The sequence below is a fragment of the Chlorocebus sabaeus genome, chromosome 16 (genome assembly GCF_047675955.1).
Source record: "Chlorocebus sabaeus isolate Y175 chromosome 16, mChlSab1.0.hap1, whole genome shotgun sequence".
NCBI lineage: Eukaryota > Metazoa > Chordata > Mammalia > Primates > Cercopithecidae > Chlorocebus > Chlorocebus sabaeus.
The window spans coordinates 57,753,475-57,765,696 of record NC_132919.1 but is presented as its reverse complement, the minus strand read 5'-3'; the positions used below and the strand labels follow the sequence as shown (position 1 = coordinate 57,765,696).

Here is a 12,222-nt window from a genome sequence, read left to right as displayed (position 1 = left end):
CTTACTGGGCAAAATTTTGTCAAAATATAATGTCAATGCCAAATACAGAAGGGTGTCAAAAACCAACATGAAAAGAGTAGCTATTATTAGGTATGGATTGTGTGAAGAATCCAAATGGGCATTAGAATTCACATCATAGTCCAAATGTATAAGCTGAAAAAAAAAAAGATACAGCAAATTTTAAAAGAATTAATATGGCATTAAGAATTATTATTGTCTTATTTCTGCTACAACTGTGTTTGCAAAGATAAATAAAATTAATCTTGTCTCTACAGAGCTCTGTCTACTATTATAGAAGATAATTTTAATAGCAACGAAGTGATGCCAATTTGGGAAATGAATGAAAGTTAGTACTGAGTACTAAGAAACCCACAGGCAGCCCCAGATACATTTTCTAGGAGGAAGTACAAACTCAAGAAAGGTGATACTTGAGCAGGACCTAATAGAGTTTACAGAACTCTCTATGTCACTACAAGAAGTGTTTTTAAATTCTTTTTTGTTTGTTCTTTGTTTTTTGAGACAGTCTCACTCTGTTACCCTGTCTGGAGTGCAGTGGTGCTATTTCAGCTCACAGTAGGCTCAACCTCCTGGACCCAGGTGATTCTCCCACATCAGCCTCCAGAGTAGCTAGGACTACAGATGCACTCCCACCATGACTGGCTAATTTTTTTATTATTATTTATTATTTGTAGAGATGGGGTTTCACCATGTTGCCCACGGTGGTCTCGAACTCCTGCCACAAGTGATCCACCTGTCTTAGCCTCCCAAAGTGCTATGATTGACAGGTGTGAGTCACAGTCTCAGTCTTTAAAAATTCTTTTTGATTGATGCACACTTTCCATTGTATGGATGGACCGTAATTTATTTAACTAGTAATCTACCAATGGACATTTACATTGTTTTCAATCTTATTACAAACAGCGCTGCAATAGGACTTTACTGAACTTAGAATGAGAAGAAAGGAGGGAATTCTCAACAAGGAAGTCCATTTCAGAGTAAAAACATGAAGTAGTAAAATATTTCAGTAGCTGGGCAGAAGACAGAAGAATAATGTCTTAACTAGACTGTCGTAGGATACAATAAGTTTATATCTAGCATAACTTTTCATTTAGCATTTTATAGTTATGATATCATAACTAAAATTAACTTTTCTGAGACAAGGTTCAGTAGAAATTAGCAATTAAAAAATAAAGATGTATTTATTCCAAATTCCTGGTTTTTAAATGCTTTTGATAACACTAAGGGTCATGTTTCCTGAGCACTGAATGGGACAAATGTTCTTTGGGATAATCCATTAGAAGTAGAAGCTGAAACACCTCAATAATAAGAGTATGATCCTATATTTAGTGACTTATGGGGAAACTAATTACACTAAGAGAGAAAAATTAAAGTCACTCCTGTCTCATAAATGTTTATTTTTACAAAAGTTATAGAATGGAATGCTTAGAGCATGTTGCGTGAATTATTAAGAGGGAGTCCGTGTAGAATGGTTTGTAAAAAGTGAAATTGTTACCTTAACTCTTACCTGGGCCATCCCAACAGTGAAGGCAAAGGGGCTAAGAAGACACAAAGTCCATTCCAAAAATGCAGGAAGATGTGTATACAGTGCTGTGAATCCCAGGATCCCCCAAAAGACGATAAGGAGAAACACAACCAAGCCCGTAAAGAAAGGTTTCTTTATCAAGACACTCATCAGGAAAGCTAAAGTTATCTGAGAAAAGAGAAAAACTTCAGCTGGTATATAATTCTGTGAGAACCATTAGTAGCACAAAAAAGGAATTTTATATTATAAAAGTATATTTTATCAGTTTTCCACCCTTAGACACTGTCTCATGCAAATACTACAAAGAGAACAAAAGAGGTGAGACCAGAATTAGTGATAAATGATTGGCAGCAGAGAGAGAGAAAGAGAAAAAAAGACTGAGATGAAATTCACCAACTCACCAAAGACAGGCCATAGAGGAGAAAGAGGGTGAAGACCATCACAAAACCAGTCAGGACAACAATTTGTGCAGATTTTACAATAAGAGCCATTAAAGTGGCCATGATAAGGATGAAGCCAGCATACATCAAACCCCAGGAAAGCCTAGCAGAGAAACAAAGCAGTCAGTTAGAATGTTGTTACTTCATCACTTCCTTGATTCATTTATTCAGCAAATGATTTGTGAAGCTCACCATTTATCAAGGGTAAAGAAAATGCAATAACTAACTTATCTCCTACCCTCAAGATCACATAATATAAGAGAAGGTAGGCAATAAACAAGTAGAGAGGCAAAATAGATAGCTAATTGTAAATTAAGTAAAGCTGGGTGACACAATGGATGTCACTGGGAGAGGTTTCCAGAGAGAGCTTTCCTGGGAAGACATCTATGATGATTTCTCAGCTCTGGACAAGTTTTTTCAGTAAAGTTATTGTATAAACAATATGGACAAAAAAAGTAGATAATGAAGCAGGGTTCAGCATTTTTTCTAAATAGCCACACTGTGAATATTTTCAGCTTTGCAGGCTGTACAGTTTCTGTTGCCATTGTAGCACAAACACAGTTATAAACAATGTGTTAGTGATGTGTGGCTGTGTTTCAATAAAATGTATTTATGGACAACAAAATTTGAATTTCATGTATATTTTCACATGCCACAAAATATTATTGTTCATTGAATTTTTTCCCAAGCATTTAAAAATGTAAAAGACATCTAGCCAAACTAAGCTTCATAAGTGAAGGAGAAATAAAATCCTTTACAGACAAGCAAATGCTAAGGGATTTTGTCACCACCAGGCATGCCTTACAAGAGCTCCTGAAGGAAGCACTAAATACAAAAAGAAAAAATCAATACCAGCTACTGCAAAAACATGCCAAAATAAAAAGACCAATGATGCTATGAAGAAACTGCATCAACTAATGTGCAAAATAACCAGCTAGCATCATGATGACAGGATCAAATTCACACATAACAATATTAACCTTAAATGTAAATGGGATAAATGCCCCAATTAAAAGACACAGGTGCCAGTATCCAATTTGCCAAATTGGGTAAAGAGTCAAGACCCATTCGTGTGCTGTATTCAAGAGACCCATCTCAGGTGCAAAGACACAAATAGGCTCAAAATAAAAGAATGGAGGAATACATACCAAGTAAATGGAAAGCAAAAAAAGAAAAAGAAAACAGAGGTTAGAATCCTAGCTTCTGATAAAACAGACTTTAAACAAAGATCAAAAAACACAAAGAAGGACATTACATAATGGTAAAGGGATCAATGCAATAAGAAGAGATAACTATCCTAAATATATAGGCACCCAAAATAGGAGCACCCAGATTCATAAAGCAAGTTCTTAGTGACCTACAAAGACACTTAGACTCTGACACAATGATAGTGGGAGACTTTAACACCCCATTGTCAATATTAGACAGATTAATGTGACAGAAAATTAACAAGGATATTCAGTACTTGAACTCAGCTCTGGACCAAGTGGACCTCATAGACATCTATAGAACTCTCCACCCCAAATCAACAGAATATACATTCTTCTCAGCACCACTAACATTTATTCTAAAATCAACCACATAACTGGAAGTAAAACACTCCTCAGCAAATGCAGAAGAATGGAAATCATAACAAACAGTTTCTCAGACCACAGTGCAATCAAATTAGAACTCAGGATTAAGAAATTCACTCAAAATTGCACAACTACATGGAAACTGAACAATCTGCTCCCAAATGACTACTGGGTAAATTACAAAATTAAGGCAGAAATAAATAAATTTTTTTAAATCAATAAGAACAAAGACACAACACACCAGAATCTCTGGGACACAGCTAAAGCAGGGTTTAGAGGAAAATTAATGGCACTAAATGCCCACAGGAGAAAGTGGGAAAGATCTAAAATTTACACCCTAACATCACAATTAAAAGAACTGGAGAAGCAAGAGCAAACAAATTCAAAAGCTAGCAGGAAACAAGAAATAACTAAGATTAGTGCAGAACTGAAGGAGATAGAGACATGAAAAAAACTTCAAAAAAAAATCAATGAATCCAGGAGCTGGGTTTTTAAAAAGATTATCAAAATAGACAGACTTCTAGCCAGACTAATAAAGAAGAAAAGTGAGAAAAATCAAATAGACACAACAAAAAGTGATAAAGGGGATATCACCACTGATCCCACAGAAATACAAACTACCATCAGAGAATACTATAAACACCTCTATGCAAATAAACTAGAAAATCTAGAAGAAATGGATAAATTCCTGGACACCTACAACCTCCCAATACTAAACAAGGAAGAAGTTGAATCCCTGAATTGACCAATGACAAGTTCTGAAATTGAGGCAGTAATTAATAGCCTACCAACCAAAACAAAGCCCAGGACCAGACAGAGTCACAGCTGAATTCTACCAGAAGTACAAAGGGGAGCTGGCACCACTCATTCTGAAACTATTTCAAACAACAGAAAATGAGGGACTCCTCCCTAACTCATTTTATGAGACCAGTATCATCCTGATACCAAAACCTGGCAGAGACACAATAAAAAAAGAAAATTTCAGGCCAATATCCCTGATGAACATCGATGCAAAAATCCTCAATAAAATACTGGCAAACCAAATCCAGCAGCACATCAAAAGGCTTATCCACCATGATCAACTTGGCTTCATCCCTGGGATGCAAGGCTGGTTCAACATACACAAATCAATAAATGTAATCCATCATATAAACAGAACCAGTCACAAAAATCACATGATTATCTCAGGAGGTGGAGAAAATACCTTCAACAAAATTCAACATCCCTTCATGCTAAAAACACTCAATAAACTAGGTATTTATGCAACATATCTCAAAATAATAAGAGCCATTTATGACAAACCCATAGCCAATATTATACTGAAAGGGCAAAAGCTGGAAGAATTCTCTTTGAAAACCAGCACAAGAGAAGAATGCCCTCTCTCACCACTCCTATTCAACATAGTATTGGAACTTCTGGCCAGCACAATCAGGCAAAAGAAAGAAATAAAGGGTATTCAAATAGGAAGAGAGGAAGAGAAGAAGTCAAATTGTCTCTGTTTGCAGATGACATGATTGTATATTTAGAAATCCCCATTGTCTCAGTGTAAAAACTCCTTAAGTTGATAAGCAACTTCAGCAAAGTCTCAGGATACAAAATCAATGTGCAAAAATCATAAGCATTCTTATATACCAATAATAGACAGAGAGCCAAATCATTAGTGAACTCCCATTCACAACTGCTACAAAGATAATAAAATACCTAGGAATATAACTTACAAGGGACATGAAGGACCTTTTCAAGGAGAAATACAAATAACTGCTCAAGGAAATAAAAGAGGACACAAACAAATGGAAAAATATTCCATGCTCATGGATAGGAAAAAATCAATATTGTTAAAATGGCCATACTGTCCAAAGTAATTTATAGATTCAATGCTATTCCCATCAAGCTACCATTGACTTTCTTCACAGAATTAGAAAAAACTACTTTAAATTTCATATGAAACCAAAAAAGAGTCCACATAGCCAAGACAATCCTAGGCAAAAAGAACAAAGCTGGAGGCATCATGCTACCTGACTTCAAACTATACTACAAGGCCACAGTAACTAAAACAGCATGGTACGTGTACCAAAGCAGATATATAGACAAATGGAACAGACAGAGGCCTCAGAAATAACGCTGCACATCTACAGTCATTTGATCTTTGACAAACCTGACAAAAACAATAAGTGGGGAAAGGATTCCCTATTTAATAAATGATGTTGGGAAAGCTAGCTAGCCATATGCAGAAAACAGAAACTGGACCCTTTCCTTACACCTTATACAAAAATTAACTCAAGATGGATTAAAGACTTAAACATAAGATCTAAAACCTTTAAAAGCCTAGAAGAAAACCTAGACAATATCGTTCAGGATATAGCCATAGGCAAAAACTTCATGACTAAAATGCCAGAAGCAATGTCAACAAAAGCCAAAATTGACAAATGGGATCTAATCAAACTAAAGAGCATCTGCACAGCAAAAGAAACTATCATCAGAGTGAACAGGCAACCTACGGAATGGGAGAAAATTTTTGCAATCTATCCATCTGACAAAGGTCTACTATCCAGAATCTACAAGGAACTTAAACAAATTTATAAGAAAAAACTAACAACCCATCAAAAAGTGGGCAAAGGATATGAACAGACACTTCTTAAAAGAAGACATTTATGCAGCCAACAAGCATATGAAAAAAGCTCATCATCACTGGTCATTAGAGAAATACAAATCAAAACCACAATGAGATACCGTCTCACACCAGTTACAATGGTGATCATTAAAAAGTCAAGAAATGACAGATGCTGGAGAGGATGTGGAGAAATAGGCATGCTTTTATACTGTTGGTGGGAGTGTAAATTAGTTCAGCCATTATGGAAGACAGTGTGGCAATTCCTCAAGGATCTAGAACTAGAAATACCATTTGACCCAGCCATCCCATTACTGGGTATATACCCTAAGGATCATAAATCATTCTACTATGAAGACACATGCACACATATGTTTATTGCAGCACTATTCACAATGGCAAAGACTTGGAACCAACCCAAATGCCCATCAATGTTAGACTGGATTTTAAAAATGTGGTACATATACACCATGGAATATATGCAGCCATGAAAAAGAATTAGTTCATGCCATTTGCAGAGACATGGACGAAGCTGGAAACCATCATTCTCAGCAAACTAACACAGGAACAGAAAACCAAACACATGTTCTCACTCATAAGTGAGAGTTGAACAACGAGAACATATGGGCACAGGGAGGGGAACATCACACACTGGGGCCTGTCAGGGGTAGGGAGCAAGGGGAGGGATAGCATTAGGAGAAATACCTAATGCATGTGGGGCTTAAAACCTAGATGACAGGTTGATGGTTGCAGCAAACCACCATGGCACATGTATACCTATGTAACAAACCTGCACATTCTGCACATGTATCCCAGAACTTAAAGTATAATTTAAAAATGTAAAAGAAATTCCTAATTTGCAAATTGTACAAAAACAGCTGATAGATTACCAATCCCCAGTATAGATAATTAGATATAGATACACATTTATACATACCCACAGGACATAGATAGATACAGACATGTAGACGAATATGAAGATATCTTTTCCCTTGCTATCAATGCCAAATAAACAGGAAGAAAGTTCTTTAAAGGAGAAAGAGAAAAAGCTTTCTAATCACAGATCTGAGTTAGTTCCAGTTCCTCCTGCTACATTATAACTATATAACCCTGAGAGGTAGTTATTTAATCTCTTCAAACTTCAGTTTTCTCTGGTGGAAAACAGGAAAAATAAATGAAATTATTTATTTTATGGGTTTAATATGGCAACTGGCTTATAATGTGTCCACAATGAACAGTTAGTTTTTATTTAAAGTAGAAAATGCCATCATGTTTTCGGATGACTTATTTTTAATGGCTAATTGTAATAATTCCCTTTGCACAGTACACTTTTATTCATCTGAAATTGTTCATCTGTATTCTACAAACTCTCCTTAGTTCCACTTAAATGCTGCACAAGTAAAATGCCTCAGGCTTTTCTTACGAGAGGAAAAAAACTGCCCTGATTTTTAATCCTTTCTCACTGGATTATTATTTTAAAAATCATCTTGGTTATTTTTCTCTAATTCTCTGTATATCATTTTTTAAAAAGCAGGCTGGGGTGGCGGCTCACGCCTGTAATCCCAGCACTTTAGGAGGCCGAAGCAGGTGGATCACTTGAGGTCAGGAGTTTGAGACTAGCCTGGCCAACATAGTGAAACTCTGTCTCCACTAAAAGTACAAAGATTAGCCGGGCATGGTGGCACTTGCCTGTAGTTGCAACTACTCGGGAGGTTGAGGCAGAAGAATCACTTGAACCCAGGAGGCAGAGGTTGCAGTGAACCAAGATCTCGCCACTGCACTCCAGCCTGGGTGACAGAGCAAGACTCTGTCTCAAAAAAAAAAAAAAAAAAAAAAAAAAAAAAAAAAAAAAAAAAAAAAAAAGAAAGAAAGAAAGAAAGAAAAGAAATATCTATCTATCTATCTTGACAAAATTTTTTTAGTATTGAGTCACTCAATTTTGATACAGAAAAAGACATCAGAGAAAAACTTTCATCCTAAACCGAAGAAGTAATTCATCTTCTCCACTTCTCCACCTGGTGTATTGAACACTTGTGTAGAAAATCACATAAACTTTATTTTTTTTCTACTCAGTAATGTCTAATATTCTTTGAAAGCCTATGTAGCATATGCCCAGAACCCTTACATACATCCTACATATCTTATTTAACACTGAGGTAATATCACGGTGTGCAAAGGGCAAATTCAAGATTCAAGCTATTTCTTTCTGACTCCAGAAACTCAGGCTTTTACCGCACCTGTCTCTAATGCATCACTTGGCTAAACTCTTGAAAAGATCTTGCCACTATGACAATTCAACCCTTGTTTCCTAACTTGCCTCTACTGTCCTCTCTGGCCATAAAGCTCCCCATATCTCCATCAACTGACACCTAATATCGAGTGTTTATTCTTAAGCACCACGTAAAATATTTTAGATATATTTCTTTCTTTTAATTATCAGGACCAATGAGAGGTACATATAATTATCCATGTTTTACAGAAGAGAAAACTGAGGTTTAAAGAGTTTAAGTAATTTTCCAAGATGGTAGCTACTGAATGCTGAGATGGAGACAACCCAAGGCTTCTCGCCTCCCAGGCTTACCACAGTGCTCTACGGCCTCAACTAAAATATCTCAATGTTTAAAGAACATAAAAGGTTTTCTTTTTTTTCAGTGTCATAAAAGTGATGACTCATCCAACACTGGGTCAAAATTCAATCACCATTCCTAACATAAGGTATCTGAAACATGTATTTTACTGAACATTGGAAACCTCAAGCATTTGTGTATTTGGGTTCACCCATATATGGTAACTAATGACCAAGTAATCATCTAGCACCCTGAGTATTGGCAAACTTCTACAGGATGAGGCTTTCTTTAAGTCAAATAAATTTGGAAAGTTTCAAGTCACCAAGTCTGTAGGGTCATCTGCTCCACTCATTTATAACGTACTACTTTATGAAAGCAGTAAGTGTATATATGACGCTTTAGAGATCTAAGGCAGCAGTCCCCAACCTTTTTGGCACCAGGGACCAGTTTCATGGAAGACAGTTTTTCCACAAACAGGAGTCGGGGGATGGTGTTGGGATGATGCATGTGGATTATATTTATTCTGCACTTAATTTCTATTATTATTACATTGTAATATATAACGAAATGATTATACAACTCACTATAATGTAGAATCAGTGGGAACCCTGAGCTTGTTTTCCTGCAACTAGATGGTCCCATCTGGGGGTGATGGGAGACAGTGACAGATCATCAGGCATTGGATACTCGTAAGGAGCCTGCAACCTAGATCTCTTGTGTGACAGATCATCAGGCATTGGATACTCATAAGGAGCCCTAGATCTCCCGCATGCATAGTTCACAATAGGGTTCGAGCTTCTATGAGACTCTAATAACACTGCTATTCTGACAGGAGGTGGAGTTCAGGTGGTAATGTGAGTAATAGGGAGTGGCTGTAAATATAGATGAAGCTTTGATCACTTGCCTGCCACTCACCTCCTCCTATGTGGCCTGGTACCTAACTGGTCACAGACCAGTAGCAGTCTGTGGCCTGGAGCTTGGAGACCCCTGGTCTAAGGTGTCAACCAGCTAAGTTGTTCTGTTTGTGCTGCATAATGGATTGGAGTCATATGATTTACCAGAATGCTGACTCTCGGAGTCCCATCATTGTCATCAATGACGTGATGTATTGTCTTTCTTGTGTAACATTGACTGATACATAGTATATAAATGTAGAAAAAGAAATAATGCAGAAGAAAATGAAAAAATCAGTTGCAACTCCTCCTTGGGCAACAAAAGGTAACATCTTCATATGTATACCAGTAACTGACATCAGCTGTTCCATCACTGAATGATTTGTTGCGATCTAAAGAAAGATATCAACGAACAAATTGTTATCATCACTCTAATTCCAACCTTGGGCTTTTTCTCTAAATTATAAGGAATCATGTACATTCTACATTTACATGTTTTATGTATATATGACCTTCATGATATGGCCCCCTGTGGTTCCTGAAACACTTTAGGTTTTGTCGTGACTCCTTAGAACATCATCCTCCTCACTGGACAAAACACTATTCTATTTTAAGATTAGCTGGAATGTCACTTCAATTAGTAAATTTTCCCTGATGTTTCTTATTAGAGTATATCCTGCTTTATAGTTTACCTCGTACACCATTTTAAATTCCATGATAGAACCAGGCATGGTGGCATGTGCCTGTAATCCCAGCTACTTGGGAGGTTGAGGTAGGAGGATCACTTGAGCCCAGAAGTTTGAGGCAGCAGTGAGCTATAATCATGTCTGTGAATAGCCACTGCACTCCAGCCTGGGCAACAGAGTAAAACTTTGTCTCTAAGAAAAAAAAAGTTAAAAATAAAAAATTCTATGATAGAATCTAAACTCTTATTATGACTATATATCCATGTTTCTATCTCCCCCAGTACCAGTATCCCTGGAGAAAAGTGCCTGTGTTTTACTTATTTTCTGATCTTCAGTACTTAGTACAATGGTTTTAATATGGAAGTTGTTCTGTATATTGTGCCTCATTAATGAAGTAAATAAATGACAGAATAAGATAATCCATTAAATCACCATCTAGCAAAATTCAAATGTAATGCCGTTAGATTCCTTCAACTTTATACTCACTTCTATGATAGCAGCATTAATGGCAGCTTGAAAAGCTACAAAGCCTTTCTCCCAGAACTCTGAACCTTCACACTTCATTTTTTCATTCATTGCTTGACAGTGAGCTTTAGAAGAAGAACATATCCATTATTATGGAATGATACAATCTTGGCTACAGAAAAAAACAAAATTTCAAATGTTTCAAAATGCAAAGTCCATGATGATATAGTGGATGGTAAGTCTTCTCAGTTGAGATTTGCAGAGCATACCCAAATGGAATATAGCAGAATTACTTTATGAATATTTTTAAGACCAATTCTCAATGATTTTTCATTATATTTTATAATTCTTTCCATTAGTCAAGATTGCTTTCCTTGAGCTTGGATCTTCTGTTGCTTATGTCAAGAAAACACTAAACTTTAAGAAAATGTTTGGGAGTCAATGAGCAACATCATTTTGTTCAGGTGTTTTTTAGGAGCAACTTATAAATAATAGTAAATATAATTTCTTAATAAAACAATGTACTTAAGCACATAAGCTTCATTTAATAAATACGAATCTCCTTTATGTTCAGAAATTAAAGGTATATGTTGTGGTTGTATATGTTTGTATAGTTTAACCTCTGCTATCAGGTATGGCCCCTTTGTGGCTACTGATACAATAGCAAAAAAAAATTTTTTCTTCTGCAAAAGTTACCTGAATGGTCTCTGTGCTCTTTCATCATGGGGATTCTATGTCCCCAAGAAAACTTCAAATGGTAGGAGAAGGTATCAGTAAAGATGACTCTCACTGCATCTATTGAATAGTTCAAATCCAATTCGTCCATGCTTTTTTCATCAGGCCACCCCATGATTGTTCTTCCTGTCATGTGAAGAAAAAAAAGAAATAGTTAAGCAAGAAGATGTCTACCTGGCCATATTCAATTATGTTGAGGTTATTTTATGTTAAAGCTATTTCCTTCCTAAAGGCAGTGCTGGGCCTGAATAAGACATGGAGGGGAAAGGGGTGGGAATTTCTGATGTTCTAGATAAAATCAGAAATGTATGGCGAACATTTGTATTTCAAATATAATTTACCCTTCCAAATAAATCATTTGAACAATGTATCATTCTGTTCTTACGTTGCTATAAGAAAATACCAAGACTGGGTGATTTATAAAGAATAGAAGTTTAATTGACTCACAGTTCCCTATGACTGGGGAAGCCTCAGGAAACTTACAATCATGGCAGAAGGTACCTCTTCCCAGGGAGGCAGGAGAGAGAATGAGTGCAAGCAGCGGAGATGCCAGATGCTTATAAAATCATCAGATTTCATGAGAACTCACTCACTATCATGAGAATAGCATGGGAGAAACCACCCCCACGATCCAATCACTTCCCACTGAGTCCCTGCCTTGACTCGTGGGGATTGTGGGGATTCTGGGGATTACAATTCAAGATACAATTT

The 12,222-nt window shown here is 36.5% G+C and overlaps 1 protein-coding gene across 2 annotated transcripts in view; it reads right to left on the bottom strand.

Annotated features, from left to right (window-relative positions):
- The window catches only part of ABCA9 (ATP binding cassette subfamily A member 9), a 77,775-nt gene that overhangs the window by 50,168 nt on the left and 15,385 nt on the right, over positions 1-12,222 (bottom strand). For both annotated transcript variants that reach the window (XM_037993246.2, XM_008011980.3), the window contains exons 4-9: positions 11,473-11,637; positions 10,798-10,901; positions 9,791-10,017; positions 1,945-2,086; positions 1,526-1,711; positions 6-153 (exon numbers count right to left, since the gene is read on the bottom strand). In XM_037993246.2, coding sequence (XP_037849174.2) covers positions 6-153; positions 1,526-1,711; positions 1,945-2,086; positions 9,791-10,017; positions 10,798-10,901; positions 11,473-11,637 — 972 coding nt within the window. The remainder of the gene's footprint in view (positions 1-5; positions 154-1,525; positions 1,712-1,944; positions 2,087-9,790; positions 10,018-10,797; positions 10,902-11,472; positions 11,638-12,222) is intronic.